Consider the following 17,987-nt stretch of genomic DNA (forward strand, 5'->3'; position numbering starts at 1 on the left):
AAGAATTTATTATTAGTATAATGGAAATCTTAACAGTCTAATTCAAGAATTAGCATCAATCTAGATCTAATTATTATTTTAAAAAACCAATAAAATATAGTTAGACTACTTATATACAGGAGAAATCTCAATAGTATTATTAATACAATTAAAATGGTAACACACACACTTCTTAATTTTTACTCCTTTGCTTGGTGCTATGGTCACCCTTCCACTGTTTTTCTGAGTCCTAAGATGGGTGGCTTCCCTCTGGTGTTGGTGTTGGGATGGGGGTTTCAGTAAGTTGTCAGCATCTGGAGTTCTTTGCTGGGAGGAGTATGATGTTCATCTTGATGGTCTCCCCTTCCACTTGGGGCCCTTGTCACATGTTTGCTTACACACATTTATGCTTTTCTTTTTCATTGGTCTGTAGCTCCAGATTAAATCCAAGTTTACTGCATACACTGCCCTTCATGTATGTTGAATACTGGTTTTTGTTGTCCCTAAGACCAGTTTTATCCCGCTACAGATTTGCATATTTTTAACTGATCATTTCTGAGTTGTTTATAGCTGTGGGTTCTTCAGTGTCAAGCTTGTGCCCCACTTCTTATCACTCCATGCCTGCCCTCCTCTGTGCTGCATCCTGTGTCTCTGCTTCTCAAGACTCTCGTACCAGGCCTGCATTTCCCTACATTACATCTCTGTGTTAGAGTCCTAAATTTCTCATTCTGCCTAGAACAACTGCTTGTTACTGCTGTCTGTGTAAAACTATAGTCATACCACACAAAGACAAATAAAACTAATTAGATATAGACACCTGGTCAATTAGAGAAATTGCTGTCACAGATAAACTAAGTAAAGGCTACAAGGATTTGGGGGAGGATCAAAAATTCAAGATTAAGTATAGGAGCTAATGGAATAGAATCATAGAATCATTTAGGCTGGAAAAGACCTTTAAGATCATTGAGTCCAACCATAAACCTAACACTGCCAAGTCCACCAATGCCAGGGGGAAGAGAAAATCAGATTGTAGTGGTTTTTACCACATTTATATAGTAGCATAAAAAGTTATATTCCTGGCTGTTGTTGTTTTTGTTTACAAATTTCATCCCAGCTGAAGTCCTAGATCCTTCTGAAAAGACGGTCAGTGCCACTAATTGCTTTATTTCTGCTTGATACAGATATCACAAATTGTAACTCATTCCTTGCAGTGTCTGGGTGCTAGCAAAGGAGACATGCAAGTTGTCTGACTCCCATACGTAGTTTTGCTGTTGCACGCTGGGCAGGTGAACAAAAGCAAACAGTTGACTACGCAGTCGGATACCTTTTTGGGTGTAAAGCTCCTTCAGTTCTGGTGCCTGGTGGGGGGCAGTGGGGAAGAAGAGGAGAAAGCCAAATTAAATATTAAATTGTGTTGAAAATATTTTAATGCTTGGTAGAGCTGAGTTTCTTACTTTGTTTCTGATAATTTTAGAAAGTGTTTTCCCTATTATTTTTTTTTTTAAATAGAAACTACCAGCCTTTTTATAATATCTTTTGGGATCTTCAAAATTTCTGGTTTTGTTGAAGAAGAATAGAGACCAAAATAATGCTGTTGTATTAGATAATGAATTAAATATAATTCTTCTAAGATGACATTATTTCTAAGTAGTATTTCCAAATTATTCAGCTATTGCAGAACATTTATCTATTGAAGGCATTAATCGATGTTAAAATAATACTGAAATCATGACACAGAGAAAGACACTCAAATTAAAGTCTGACACTGTCCCTCTAAACTTGCACTATAATGGAGAAATGTACGACTACATTAAGGAGTTTGAGCCTGTGTTATTTTTCTGTGACATTTCTTTGTTTCCTTTTTGTCAAAAAAACAGAAATAATTTAAAAAGTAGATCTTTGTCTGTAAATTTCAGAGCAGGAATGTATAGTAGAATTTTACGATTATTTTCACAGACAGTAAAAGTTGTCAGGGAACCTGCAGTTGTTTTAAAGTTATGTTAAAACTTTATTTGTTAAAAACCCAAATATTTACTTGGTCAGTACTCAAAGCCTCTATTCTGTAGTCGTGCTGGTGAAGGAAGAACTGTGCACTATGGGGAGCTTTGTTTAACTTTCCAAATATCCGAGCACTGCGAGGAATTATTTGTCCATAGCCACTCTTAAGAATAGGTACCTGAGATTGAATTCTGTTAATATGAAATTAAGGATCATATTTATAATATTTTGGACAAATAAAATTAATCATATGCTAGTTAGGTTTTCCTTCCTTTTGGGAGCCAGGTAAATGGACTTCTGAAAATATCTTTTTTCCACTGAAACAAAAAACCTGTAAAGTTGTTGAGAATGCAGGAGTAGTCTTATAATGAAGACATTAGAGTGAGATGAGAGAGAACAGCCTTTGATTTTTTTCTGTGGTGGACATGCTTTGTCCACCACATTGGAGCATCGGGCAATGATTAATGGGATGAAATTTAACAAGTCGAAATGCCGGATTCTACACCTAGGATGGAGTCACGCCAGGCACAAGTATGAATTGGGAGAGCAGTGGCTGGAGAGCGGCCCTGCAGAAAGGGATCTGGGGGTGCTGGTTGACAGCTCAATAGGAGTCAGCAGCGTGCCCTGGCAGCCAGGAGGGCAAACCGCATCCTGGGGTGCATCAAACACAGTATAACCAGCCGGTCAAAAAAGGTGATTATCCCACTGTATTCAGCGTTGGTGCGGCCTCACCCTGAATACTGTGTGCAGTTCTGGGCCCCACAATTTAAGAAGGATGTGAAGGTCCTTGAATGCATCCAGAGGAGGGTAACAAAGCTGGTGAAAGGGCTGGAAGGCATGTCCTACGAGGAGCAGCTAAGGACTCTGGGTTTGTCTAGTTTGGAGAAAAGGAGGCTGAGGGGTGACCTCATTGCTCTCTACAGCTTCCTGGGAAGGCGAAGTGGAGAGGGAGGTGCTGATCTCTTCTCCCTGGGATCCAGTGATAGGATGTGTGGGAATGGGTCAAAGCTGCGCCAGGGGAGGTTTAGACTGGATATGAAGAAGCATTTCTGTACTGAGAGAGTGGCCAAACCCTGGAACAGGCTTCCTAGAGAGGTGGTCGATGCCCCAAGCCTGTCAGTGTTTCAGAGGCATTTGGACAATGCCCTTAATAACGTGCTTTAACTTTCAGTCAGCCACGAATTGGTCAGGCAGTTGGACTAGATGATCGTTGTAGGTCCCTTCCAACTGAAATACTCTATTCTGTTCTTTCCGTCTCTGACTTTGCATCCTTCTTTCTCTTCCCTTGCTTACACAGCGTTTATATTTCCTGTGCTACCACTAGTGCTGTGCCTGCTTTCCATGTGTTCGCCTGCTGTGTGGAGTTTTAGAGCAGTAAAGGGGCTTCAAATCCATGTAGTAGCTATGAAGTAAGTGCCTCTTATCAGGACTCTGCCATGAAGAAAACCGCGTTAATAGGTGCACTTTTCCCACAGGCAACCTCCTTTGCCAGCTCCATGTCCTGCTCTATGACGCATCACATGGATCTTACACATGGGCTCAAAATAAAAACAGGACACCTGCAGATTTCTTATCATACTGTAGCAACGTCAGTTTTTCTCAATGTTTTGGTATCTCACTGGGGAAAAAAAAATGTTCCTTGTGGGAGACTTTAGTTAATTAGGATTTGCATTTGGAGTTGATAAACAGGAGTCCTATTGAAGTTAATAAAAATTTTCCTGATTTTGGAATCAGAAGATCTTCTGTATCTGGGTCACACAGCACAAACATATCATTGTTGACATATTATGCAATATGACAATGTATGTGTTTCTGAGCTGCTTGGGCCAGCAGTTGCAACTTGCTGTCTGACTAGCCTCTATCCAGTTTCAATTTACCATATTCGTAGATCTGAAAAGCAATTTTGGAAAATTATTCATGTATTCATATAAGGGAATAAGACCCTTCAGACCTGATATTAAACAAGTCCTTTGAAATTAAAGGACTATAGACGAAAAGGAAAAGGCGGGAGAACCAGAAAGCGAAAGTGTTTGGAAAAAAGTGAGAAGGGAAACTAACGAAGATTAATGTCTAATAAAAGCTGTCTGTATCTATTCGTATTGTATTCTGCTTATTCCAAGTTACCCACTGAGCCCAGAGTGAATTGCCTCATACTTGCTCATCTTTTCTTCTCTACTCTCAACTGGTTTTTGACTGCATTGCAGACATTGCAAATAATCTTAATTGGAAATATTTATATGAATGTAGACTGCTGGACTCTACTCGAGATTCCTAGAATGAGTTTATAAATAAATGAATGATTCATAGAATAGAAGAGGGAACATGTTCATTTGAGCAACTGCATTGCCAGGGATAGACAGGAGTATTTCATTTCTGGGCTTATATTAGAAATCAAGATCAGCCAGGATCAGAGAAATGCTTGGGGGCTTGGGGGGGTTTTTTTGTTTGTTCGTTTAAATAGAAGTCTATGATCTGACATTTATTTTGGTATTTTAAAGTAATAAAGGAAAATAAATACTGTAAGAATTTGATATATTCTGCATAGGGGACAAGAGGATTATATATGGATTACCCACTAGATTTTTTTGTGAGACCCTGCCTACTTGCTCAGTTGATAGCTTCCTTTTTGAGTTTCATTTGTTTTGTGCTGGGCAAGTCACATAAAATTTTTCCCGAAATTGTTTCTTTTCTCTTCACTGATACTCCTTACCATCCATTGTTTTGTTTACATATTTCTGCACTCTCTGGGAGACAGATTGTCTATTTGTGTTTGTGCAGCAACTTGTGCAGTACATACGTGATGATTCAGTTGTGGCCTCTATGTTCTGTTATACCACTATCATCACATGCTTTCTTTTAACATAAAATAATAGTTGTCTTGTGGAGACTTTAGGCCAATAAATAAAATTGTTTGGAGAGCGTGTGTCAATGCCATGATGGAAAAAAATTGTGGAGCTATATAACATTTGTGTGCATTATTTTGTTGCAAACATCAGTTTTGATATTGAAAGTAGATAAGGTGTGTAATTTGTTGACTTTCTCTGTGTGTTACCAATTACTTTAAAGAATCACCCAGAAATTAATTTTCCTGAGCTTTCATATCAAGTCACTGACATGGAGTTATGTATTACCAGTTTAATTCTATGTTTCCATTATTTGTTCTTTAATTAAAGTCTTAATGACAAAAGTTACAGCTTTAATTTATCTGGTGTATTGTTATAATAGTTTCAATATCAAAGTAATGTGGAAAAGTGTCCTCTTTTTCACAACAGCAGGTTTTTCCTAATACTACAGATTGGTGTGAAATGAATATTTAATTTAATTTTCTGTAATTGATAATATCTTCGTCCTAATCTGAATAAAGGTATTTTGCTTTTGTGAACTTTTGAGTTTCCCTTAATAGGGAAACTATTTCAGTTTTGTCTAGAGATGGAGTATTGAGCATCTGCTATAATAGTGAAGTTTGGTGAAGACTTAGAGTGAGAGCAAAGAAGGGAAATTGTATAGGAATAATAAGTGTCAGTGAAAGACCCTAGTGACTGGGTGTAGTTATATTCTGTTTTATCAAAATAAAAAGTTTATTTCTTTTCACTCGGTAGAATACCATATGGTAGGTTTCCATTACTGTAAAACGGAATGCTTTTTCTCATCACTTTATTCATAAAAGACTATGTGCAACGAGGACTTGGCTTATAACCAGCTTATGAGAGTATATTTGAAGCATTTGAACGTGATGGGTAAGAGTCATCATTTGCCATGATAATGTGGAGTCAGCCATCTGGTGGCATAGTTCCTAAAGTGGCATAACGCACTTCCCTAGCCATTACATTTGTTAGAGTGACTTCTGGTCACCTAATGCAACAATTTATCACATGCAGATTATTTTTGTTCTGCTTTAGTCAATAGGGGGGAAAAAGAGAAATACTTACTTGCATAATTACAAGCAGCTAAGATCTGACATTTGACTAAATGACTTTCATAAGAAAAAGAAGTAAAAGCTGTTTAATCTAGCGTAGAAAATTGGATGCTTATGATTTCGTCATGCTCAGTTTTTTACCTGTAATGCTGCATACTCAGACAGTAAACACTGTGCTAAATTCATACTATGCATCATTTTGTAGATAGACAGAAAACTTAGTTTTACAGTTTTGTATGTTAACATAAACAGTAGAAACTCTCAAAAGCAAAGCTGGTTGGGTGAAGATGACATTATATTGTCAACTCTTCCTAGTTTGCTTTGATAATGTGCCAAAAAACTTAATAATGTTTGTTTGAAACTTGAGAAAACTAGAACAGCTGTCTTAGAGAAGATACATTTTTAAAAAATTATTAAAGTATGCCACTACTGGGTATGTTAAATATTAAGATCTCAGTGTAGTTTATAAGCACTTCAAAGAAAATCCCAGCACTTACTGAAAGAGTACAGTGCACTATGGTTTTGCATTGTGTCCTGAAGGCCGGCACGCCAGGGCTTTGCAAGACGACAGGGAACCAATATTTAAAGCTGAAGCTTGTCAGAGACCCCAGTCTTGTAGATTTTTGGACTATACATACAATTTACATTTGAAGCTGCAGTGATATGTAATGGAGTAGGTATTAAAAATAGTCTTTAAGGAACTCTGTGATTTGAAATAAAAGAGTATTTACAGGGCAAAAGTATTAGTTCAGAATTATTTAAAACATGTGCTAGGCTTTGTTTTTGATGGGCCTAAAGCAGAACATAAGTCATAGACACCCTCAGACTTGAAAGAAATTTCACTTGGAAACTAGGACTAGTCTCCATTGGTGCTGCTAAACTTGAATTTCAGCCAGAATCATGACTGTGGGAATGATTCTGCACAGACTGAAGCATCCCCTAGGTTTGCAGTATTTTTTTGTGGCCAAGCAAAAAAATGGGGTGGGGTTGGTCAAACTTAGTATGTTGTCATTCCTTGAAAAAACTTTTCACTTTCTAATGTACATGCCGCTTCTAGAAATGCTTTTGTTAGCAAAGCAAGCACAAGTTGTCACCTGGTAGATAAGTTATTACTTACTTTGCAGTTTATGTTCTCTCTGTTATAGTTTGGCTATCTCCCTTAACATCTAGCTCCTGAGAAATGAAACCAATACTCCTTACGTGGACCTAACTGCAGAAATGATGCTGTATCTGAGACTAATGCAAATAGTTGTCTGTTCCTGCTCTTTCTTTCTAATTGGTCTGTGGTAGAGGTTCCCCAGGGAGAGAGGTGTAGAGGGGGGGAAAGATGGGAACGGCATTCCTGCAACTTCACATCCACCAAAGGGAGGCATGCAGGCCGGGAAGCAGGATTGCTATAGCTTCCCAGATATAGGAGTTGTTCCAGACACCTTCCATTACCGTTATCCAAAATTGCCTTTTAAGCATTGTGAGAGTTCAACTACTTTATTTTTTTTCTGTTTTTTCATGTTGGACACATGGCTAAAGGAAACCCTTTTAAATTACAGTTTTGTGGCTTGATTGAGATGGGGTCAAATTAAATGGGTCCTTACTGCCTTGAAAAAGAATTTATATGAAAATAACTCAAGGAATTTATTTGTGTTCCTTATAGGTGGCATTAAGTGTCCTGTTTGCAGCTTTGTGTATGGTACAAAATGGGAGTTCAACAGACATCTTAAAAACAAGCATGGAATGAAGCTAGTGGAACGTGATGGGGAGACCAAGTGGGAGGTAAAGCAAAGTTGCCATGGCTTTGGCCCTAAGATTTTAAAAAATTCTAGGGAGAAAAGTAAGGATAAGAATAAGAGGTATTCAAAAATGTGTTCTTGACTTTCTATAAGATCAGGAGGTCATGTGATCTTATCTCCATTTTGAATGCAAACATTGCTATGACTGTTAAGCTTGACTGCTTTAATATCTGGTAGGATTAACAACCTTGTAAGTGCTAATTTTTGCATTTTAGGGCTCTAGTCCTCTATTTGCAGCAGAAAGGGTGAAAGTTTTAGCAAAAACATGTGAAATTGAAAAACTTACTGCATTTTGTTATATGCCAAATATTTGTTGGTGTTAACTGCAAGATGCACAAAGCTGCAGACTTATATTGAATTAATGAAAAAAGCTTATGCCTTGGTCCAGAAAAGGTTGGAATCTAGAAAACTGAATTTGTAAATTGATCAGCTAAAAAAATGGTACCGGTATACAGAATAAGTCTTCTATCATTTGTTCTGTGTTTTCAGCTTCAATCCAAAGTATATAGGAAATCACACTATCACTAAGATCAGACCTTAAAAAATTTAAGTTAGACCTAAGAAGGAAGCTGGGTTAGAAAAAAACAAACCAACAACCTGAATTTTCTCGGTTTGAGGTGGGGTAGGGCAGCTATCTTGAGAGGGCTTACCTTTCAAGCTTTCCTCTGCTGTCATATGCATAGCAATTTGTTCTAAAATGAAGACTGTTACTCTTATAGAGCAGAGCTGACTGTAGATGCAGAAGCTATGGGAAAACCACAGAACTATCTAGACACATTTATTGAAAAAATTACAGTTGGCAAGCTGAGTCTTTTCCACTGCCTGAGTAGGGTATTGTTGGTGTCCAATGAGAGAAGAAAGCCAGAATTCAGCTGCAGTTGGCTGACCTCCACAGTTTAAGACCTGTTCTGCTAAATTTCAGGCAGTCTAGCCCCTGTTATAAATCTAATGCCTGATTTGGAAGAGCTGTCCTGCAGTCCTTGTTTAACAGTTTTTGAGCATCCACAGATAGAATGTTAAGTCCTTGAAAAGTATCGGAGTAGGTTCTATATGGACAGTTATTCAAAGAAGACAGGGCAAGCATTTTAAAATGTAGTCCTGCAAAGTCTTGTATCCACATGCATTTCACAAATGATTCTCTGTACACTCTCCCAGTATATGCCCAAACCTGAAAAAATAAGAGGACATTGAGGATGCAAGCATGTCTCTGCTGCTGAAACAGCTATAAATAAAGAGCAGGAATACATATTAGCAGCTTGTCTTTGAAAAACAGTTATGGAAAGGATAATTTTTCTAAAACAAAATGCCATTTTCAAACTTCAGAGGCATTTTACCAGATCTGCAAGGACATGCATTATAAACTAATTTTGCCCGAAAGGTCTTTACTAGACCCTGATAGAATAGAAGTCTGTTGTTAGTTCTAAAATAACTGTGCAACAAAAATGAAGTCAAGATAATTTAGCATACTTAAAACAACTTTTGAAGTAGACTCTAGAAGAAAACTACGGGATGATACCCCGACTCCCATCTAATATTCTTCTTGAATTCTGTTTCACCCAGTATTTCTATAACTCTTGTTACAGTATTTGTTGTCCAAAACTCATTCCTTTAAACTCAGAACTTTCATTGTTCTCTGAATTGCTAAAATGAGAGTCAGATTATTCATGCCTTGGCTGGGTTTTGTTTGCAAGTTAACTGCTGAAGTTTCTGAAGAAGGATCCACTCAGTATCTCCATATCACAGAGGCTGGAGAAGACGTTCAAGGCACTCAAGCTGCTGTAGCTGCGTTACAGAACCTTAGATACACTTCTGAGAATGGTAAGTTACCTTTTTTAGGTTGGAACACAAAATATATCTTTTTTCATAAATATCTAATTCTTTTGAGTATACTGGGCAATACATGATCTCCTGTGAAACTATTAAAAATGATGAAATTTGTCATCCAGAACTTATTTCCTGGGGGGGTTATATTTTTCTTTGAGGATAAATGAGAAATGAGCATTCTTCATAAATTCGTATATTCTTAAGTCGTTAATACTTATCACACTCTGTTTTGCACTTTATTATTAGGTGTGTGGAATTTCCTGCCTGTATTATTAAATACATTGTGAAATCAGCTATCTTGGCAGAGTAGATGGTGTGTATCTAATGGCAATTCTCTAGCTATTATTTTTCTCCCTGCTTAAGTCAGCCAGACTGCCAAAGTGACACAGTGGAATAGCTCATTTACCATGTTCCCAAGACAGTACTAACAAACTTAATTCTGATGGTACACAAAACTAAGCAAGCTATTCTGTATCAGATTGAAGAAGAACAAGAGTGGGATTAGATAATGATTACTAAGTGGGAAATAACAAAAAATGGAAGAAAAGAAAAAATGTCCAGGTTTCTGAGAGTGTTAAAACATCAGAGACTAGAACAGGTGTTCATATGTTTTGTTGTTATGTATATAAATAAATGCATTGGTTATCAGAAGATAGCATTTTACAACTGTTTACCATTGTGGTCTTTATAGTTCATAATACAGATACATTTCAAAAACTCTCACTTTTAATGGAATTTCCAAGCATGTTGCAATTAAATTACATTACTGACAATTTCTGTGTATTATTTTATTTTAATGACTGGGAATTCTGAATGAGTAAAAGCCTCATGAGAACTTTTCTTAAGCTTTTATATATTTAAATTAAAATAAACATGATCATGGAATATGTTGCACATAACAGTTTCAATTTTAAGCATGAAGCTGTAGTTTTCAGAGTAGAATGATTTGCTTTTTAATGCATCCAACTTCAGATACTCTTCCAGCATATTCCCTCTAGTTATGAAGAACAGTAGTATCTTGTCTAAAGGCAGTTACATAGGAAAAAAACTAAAACAAGCAAACATTTTTCAGTACTCAGATAAACTTGTTTCTTACTGTCATGGTTTAACCCTAGCCAGCAACTAAGCACCACGCAGCCACTCTCTCAGTCCTCCCCTCCCAGTGGGATGGGGAGGAGAATCAGGAAAAAAGGTACAACTCATGGGTTGAGATAAGAACAGTTTAATAACTAAAATAGAACTAAATATAATAATAATATAATAACAATAATAATAATAGTAATGAAAAGGAACAGAACAAAAAGAGAGAGAAATAAAACCCAAGAAAAGACAAGAGATGCGCAATGCAATTGCTCACCACCCGCTGACCGATGTTTGAGCACCAATCCACACCTCCTGGCCAACTCCCCCCTGTTTATATACTGGGCATGACGTTCCATGGTATGGAATACCCTTTGGCTAGTTCAGGTCAGCTGCCCGGCCATGCTCCCTCCCAGCTCCTTGCACACCTGCTTGCTGGCAGAGCATGGGAAACTGAAAAATCCTTAACTTAGGATAAGCGCTACTTAGCAACAACTAAAACATCAGAGTGTTATCAACATCATTCTCACACTAAATCCAAAACACAGCATTGTACCAGCTACTAAGAAGAAAATTAACTCTATCCCAGCCGAAACCAGGACACTGAGGTAGATAACAAAATATAACTACTTTCTGTTTGAAATTAAATTATCTGACCCAGATCTCCATCACAGTATCAACTTCAGTTTGAAAGGATTTGGGGTTAAGAGATGAGCTTTATTCTATTTACTGTCTCTTTCCTAGTTCCAACAGTGATTACAACAAATATAAGGCAGCTTTAACATGACCCTGACAGTCTTTTTCCCTTTCTGACATCTCTCTCATGCTGACACTGGGCATGTGGGAATGGTGGGCTACAGGAGCGGAATTCATATTCCTGCATAACAAAAAACATTTTCCAGCATCCAAATCTTTCCTTTTCACACTTTGGGAGAAGTGAGAGTACAACTATGTATGGGATTTTTTTTGTAAACTTGCCTTTCCTTTGGCAGGGCTACACACATTGAGAGCATTTTAAAAAAAAGGGCAAACATGTTCTGATCCCATGCTTATAAAATGATAAGCATGAGCTCTCTCAAGGAATTAACTTTTCCGTTCAGCATGTTAGTGATAACAGTACTTCTTTTAGGTGGAGGGGTATTGCAGATGGCTGGACAGATGGTAAACATAGGTTTGTAATGTACCAAGTAGCTGTTGTGGTTATAGGTATGGAGTTCAGGTTCTATTTAAGCTGAATGTCTGGCAAATATGCATTTGGATTTGTAAAGTCTTGCAGCTTCCTAATCTACAGTTACTGCTACGAGTTGTACCTATTGTTTGTTTATTCAATGTATTCTTTTAGATCTCTTTCAAATAGGTGTAAAAATGATCAGTGCGGCTTCACTCGCTGATTCATGCATTCCTCGGGCAAATTTGTTTTGTGAATACTATCCTGCCATAGATCTATTATTAAAGTGTCATGTTATTGAGCTATTTGAAATTTATAAACAGCGCTGTGAGTCAGGGTTAAGGCAGGACGGGAAAGTGTGCCTGTAGCACTTAGATTCACTTATTCTTAGAGCTATTTTACTGTAATGATCTTACGGTTACTGTCTTTCTGATAAGGTGAAAGACTTGATCCAACAGCTGTTAACATCCTGCAGCAAATCATTGAGTTGGGTTCGGAAACCCATGATGCCACTGCAGTTGCTTCTGTAGTTACCATGGCACCTGGCACTGTGACAGTGGTAAAGCAGGTAAGAGCTCTTTTCTTCTCTAAACCAGCTATATTTAATTTTCATATATTTATTGTGAAATGAGTATTATTTTGCAAGGCCTAAATTTTGAATGTCCGTGCAAGACACGTATAGAATTTTTCCTAAACTAATTTTTCACTATGTGTTGTGTGTCTATGTGTTTATATGCCCACACACATACATGTTTATACATATATACACTTACATGTTTATACATACAAAAATGCATACATTTTTCCGTGTATAGAAAATACGAGTGAACAAATACACATACGTGTGTGTGTGTGGAAATACAGCTTTTTTTTCTAGCAGGTGTTTTCAGGCTTTTTAAAATAACATACCTGCATTTTGCGTGGGCACTTAGTTCCATTGTCATCTAAAAGAATCAGGAGGTCCTTGGCACAGCCTTCATCCAGATACAGAAGAGCGTGAAAGGACGTTGCTTGTGCAGAACTGTGCGTGCTCTGCAACCATAGTGCTGTAGGAGCAGACCCAAAGATGAGCCATTGTCGTTAGTCTTTGCAGTGCTGTCCTGTGGCTGAAGTTTGACAGACTTGTAGGGACCTGAAGTCATGTACCCTGGGGACAAATGAGACTTCTCCTCAGTCTGAGTTCACACTGCCTTTCTAATGAGTGTTGCAAGACAAATGATCTGCAGGCATGTAACAGCTCCGAGAAGAATATTGCAGGTGCTCCTTAGAGCAGTTGCTTATGTGAGACAAAAGTCAGTGTGACCACCCACATTTGAGATAAAGAAAGAAAAAATCGATTGAGTTGTAGTTGGTTGAAAAGATCTGTGGTTATTTTTGTTGTTACCAGGGAAATTGTGCAAGACCAAAAGATATAGATCAATATCAAAAAAAAGACTGATTGTTAATTTCAGGCTCTTGCAGGAATTCTCCTTCCAGAAAAATGCTGGATTCAACTGATAATGAAGGGACATAATTTGTGGTAGGCAATATAGTTCCTCTTAAAATGAGACAAACCTTATAAGATATTGGTAGAAGTAACTTTAATGTCTGTATATTTTTCTTGAAGTTTGGTACTGCACAGTTTTTGCTAAAAATATTTGCAATGTACACTATTACTAAAGCACTTTAGAAATTAAGAATGATAAGATACGCAAAATCGGCAAGTAAAAGGAAATAATTTTCAGTTTGAGATGGCAGTTGAGTGCAAACATCAAGACTTTTGCTCAGTATTTCTTCCTCACAGGTGTCTGCTAACGTTTCTCCTCACAGTGTTCTCCAAGCTCCACTTGTTCCTGTTCCATCATACCTGTTTACCCCTTTTCCCATTCTGTTCATTGATTCATTGGAGTCTCTGCACTCAATGTGATTGATAGGTGGGGGAAGGAAAGTACATGAGAAGTCTTAAATTCCTGAAGAGTTTAATTATTTATTTGAATGAAGCAAAACTCTTATTATTCTGAGTGCTAGAACTAACTTTTGAGTTCAGTGGTTTTTTGTAGTATTGTGAATGTTGAATTCATGAGAGCTCCATAGAAGTGAGAAGTCTGTAGTCTGTGAAGGCAGTATTTGGATAATTCCTAAACTTGCTGCCCAGATGTCAGGGAGACAAGGCAGAATGTCAAGACAAAGCATTTTGAGATGTTCCTTTGCAATACTTAACAGGTATTTTGATTAGAAACCACACAAGAGTTTGTGGGTTTTTTAAAGAATAACAGATCCAAATTTGAAAACTAAATTCAGTCATTAATGAGAAGAGACATTTTAGTCCTATTATGTGCAAGTTTCAAAACAACTTTAACAGTAGAGTCACTGCCAACATGCATGCTGTGCTCTACGTATGACCTGTTTAAGGGTTGAATGCGGTATTAGCCATTGGTGTTTGTCTATGCTGTCTGTCAATATTACTGAAAACTGTTCTTCCCTTAAAAATTCATCTTTTGAGGCCCTTCTACTAAAAGCGTAGGAGAAAGTGACTGTTGAAGTAGCAGCTGCCAAGGAGAAACTACGTTTTGATATTTGAATATTAAACTTTAAAAATACATAATGAAGAAAAGTCAGTGATTCTTCCTCCTCCAAGTATTAAATCTGATCAATGTCTGATTCATCTTAAAATCTATCGTCTTCCTTGTTAGACCATCTGAATTTGCTGATAGCTTTTTGTAAGTAAATGTTTACATTCCAAATTAATCTTCTCCCTCACTTTTTAATCCATATTTCTAGCCTTTTGAGTTTACAAGCTGCTGAGCATTGATCACTTCTTTTTCCCTTGCCTTGTATACATCAATGACTCTCACTGGTCTGATGTCAAACTGTTACAAGCTCCACTCCTATATCAAATGAAATATTGAATTCCCAGAGCACAGAATCTCTTTGCTGCTTTTCTTTTTTTCTTCCCCCCCCACTTTAGAGTCTTGTTAATACAAAACGCCTTTTTTCCCCTAACTTGAAGTTGCACAGAAGCAAAATCGGTGAAGAATTTCAGTACATCTCAAGCTGAGTGATCTTGTGTTACCTCTGTTTACGCTGGATTTTACTAATGCCTTACTTTGATGCTCAAAGCACTGTTCCTCTGTTAACGTGTTTCTTGCATGTACTGGAATGCCTACTCATTTCTTTCTCTCGTAGCCTCAGTGACTTTTCATTTTGTGTGTGCAGAAGTGTGCAGATCTGTGATTTCCCAGGGGAGGATCAGGTGGCAGTACGCCTACTGAGAGCTGACTGACTGCTTAGTTACCTTTAGTGGGCTTTATGGAAGTAGGACGAGGACCAAGGAAGGTCTGTAGATGATGATGATGATGATTATTTCTCTTTTAAATTTTTTCTCTTTTAATTTTTTCTCTTTTAATTTTCTATATAAATCAGTGTTATATCAAAGTCGGTTTGATCTGTTATACAGCTGTAGTTAGTTTCCAGTTCTTGTCTTCCCACCAGAAGATTGCTTCAGAATTACAGCCACATCCATGTTCAATTTGAGGGAAAGAAGCCTTTAAAAGTTATTAACGTGACTGTAATCCTCTCCTATTCAAAATTGTCAGCTTTTCTTTTTTCTTCAATACTGAGTTGCTTTCTGTGGCATATCACTCATTTTGTACCTACGACTTTGTCAGGTTTTAATTATGCTGAGTTCTTAATTGTTAACCTTGAAGTGATCTTAAGACATGTTCATATTTCAGTTTCCTACTGGAAAATTTATTCCACAGTTTCTTCTGTGACCTTCAACTTCTCTTGTGGATTGTGAGACAAAAAATTCATTCAAGGTGTCAGCAATATATCAGCATCATCTGTCACTGAATTTCCACTCTTGTTCTTTAATGGCCTCACCGAGTCCTTGCTTAGCAGCTTGGTTCCATTTTTTTCCTTAACAACATTTATTGTAGCTGTTCTGATTTTTATGCTGTTTTGTTCTTTTTTTTTTCTTTTTCTCTAAGGACATAAATTATCCAGTTTTTTCATCAGTTTTTACCTTTATCTCTCATTTTTAGCTAGCCCTTACAAGCTGCCTTCATATTTCTATATTTGCACCAAGAAATCTCTTCCAAATCCTAAATTATTAGAACATTTAAAAGTATTTTTTGCTGTAAATGTTACACTATATTGTTGCTATCTTTGTCTCCCATTTCCTTCCTGGAACTTTCTCCCACAGCTGTCCTCTTCCTTACTTTTCACCCATAAAAGTGCCATTTACACTTGATCCTTAAAATGATGTGTGAATCCAGATGTATCTATCAGTAATGCTGCCATCTTCATGCTTTAGCGCTTCCCCTAACGTGTGCTCAGATACCTTTGGTGCGCGGTACTTGCAGTGTTTCAGGTTAATGCAAGACTTTTGCCTGCCGAAACAAACTGTCTTTATCCATAAGTCCTTTTCAGCATATTGCAAGATGTCCAGTGTATTAGCTAGATCTGACTGGTGTATTTCTAAAATTGTTTTCTACTAAGTGACAAGACGGAAAGGATACCATGTTTGAGGTGTTCTGTTAAATTATTGTTCTGGGTTGCATGTAGTCTTATTGCAAGTATCTTAAATCATGAGTACACATTATAATGGAGGTGAAATCAAGATCAGATTGTCTGTTCAAAGCTCCCAGCTCCTAAATTGGGTGTTGAGAAGAAAAAAAAAAATTCAGTTCTGACTTTGGAAACTTTATATTTTTTGTTCATAGGAATGATTTTATGAAAGAAAACGCTTTGACAACATAGCAATAACCAATCCCAGCCTGAATTGGGATTCAGCTTACGATTTTAAACCCCAAAAATGCAAAGTTCACCCTATTTAGCTTGGATTATGATTGGGAAATAGGAATCGTTGTTGGCTCTGATAGTGTCATGTGTATGAGGCCTTTCAAAGGTTGTGTCTAGAGCCTGAAATGACTTTAGCTCATTCTTGCCTGAGAGTCAGTAGACTAACCTGTTACCGAAGTTAAACTTTTTCTGGTACCTAATTTGGGAGAAATCTTGTTGCGTGACAGCTATGAAAACGTACAGCTGCTAAGGAACGTAATACATACCAAATGCCTGAGAAAAAAAGTTGATAATATAAAGTTTTACCAGTAGGATCTGAGATTGGCAAAAATCCACACTGCAACTTTGACCACAGCATGGCAGGAGAAGTGTATCCTTGTCAGTTTGAGTCCTTTACAGTTACTAGTGATCCAGTCTGGATCTCTTTCTGACAGAGCTAATGAAGATATTTCTTTATGGCATGATATTTGAGTTGTTCTGCAGTGCTTAAAGACCAAAAAAAGTAACAAGATGGGGAAAAGGTGAAAGCAAAGAGTGCTAAGTTTGAAGAATAACTAGGAAAGAGGCTAATAAATGCTTAGGAAAGGCAGGAAATATTGTACATAGTGGATGGTAAACACAGACAAGAAATTCGGGAGAAGGCATTTTTGTGGCAACAGAGCACATAGCAAGGTGGAGGGACTGGAAATGTAAAACAAGTCACTTTACTTTCTGTGCATTTGACTCTCTGTGTCCTATTACAGATATATTTTTGCCCTCATGCCTTAGGATGGAGATTGATTAATTTGGTTTTTTGTTTATTTTGCTAGCAGAGGCTGTTCAGTCCGTTATTTATATAGGTGGACTATTTTCCTAGCTCATGTGCTGAATGTAAAGGCAGGATTGGAGGATGAGCAGTCATGCCAGTATCACAGCCACCCTTGATTTACAGTGTCTGCAGCTCTGTGTTCAAAGACTTGTTTTTCACACGATATATCTGTATGTAGATTAGAACAGAGAGAGAGAGTGAGTGTTTAACTACAAACTATCTTGATGTATAGTTATTTCTTTCAGTTAGCATATACATCAAATAAGGATATTAATTGATCCTGAAGAAGTTTGTTCCAAGTTAAACATTTGTTTGATTTAAATACTAAGTTTCTTGTGAAGAAACATTTCCCTCAGAAATGAGCACTCATTTTTTGCAGAGGAGGCTCTTTCAGTGTGTAGTGTCTGTAAGTTATTCTCCAGCGAGACAAGATTCAAAGTGCGTTTTCTTGGTTTCACAGTATGAACATCATTGAAAGCTTAATTCCTGAATCCCTCACTGCATTGACCAGAACATCAGAAGAGTTGTCCCTTCTTGGTCTGTGTCCATCAGCTCTAGTTTTTGTTACAGTTGTTGCTCTTCCATTTCCAGTGCTTGTTAGCAGGAATGTGTAATGGTATCAAGATACTTTCTGTTTTAATTAAT

General features: G+C 37.3%; 1 protein-coding gene across 1 annotated transcript in view; it reads left to right on the top strand.

Moving 5' to 3' along the window:
- The window catches only part of ZFAT (zinc finger and AT-hook domain containing), a 96,299-nt gene that overhangs the window by 69,641 nt on the left and 8,671 nt on the right, over positions 1-17,987 (top strand). Inside the window, exons 13-15 of the mRNA XM_050892331.1 lie at positions 7,545-7,663; positions 9,372-9,498; positions 12,190-12,320. Of these exons, the coding sequence (XP_050748288.1) occupies positions 7,545-7,663; positions 9,372-9,498; positions 12,190-12,320 (377 nt within the window). The remainder of the gene's footprint in view (positions 1-7,544; positions 7,664-9,371; positions 9,499-12,189; positions 12,321-17,987) is intronic.

Source organism: Gymnogyps californianus, chromosome 2 (assembly GCF_018139145.2).
Source record: "Gymnogyps californianus isolate 813 chromosome 2, ASM1813914v2, whole genome shotgun sequence".
Classification (NCBI taxonomy): Eukaryota; Metazoa; Chordata; class Aves; order Accipitriformes; family Cathartidae; genus Gymnogyps; species Gymnogyps californianus.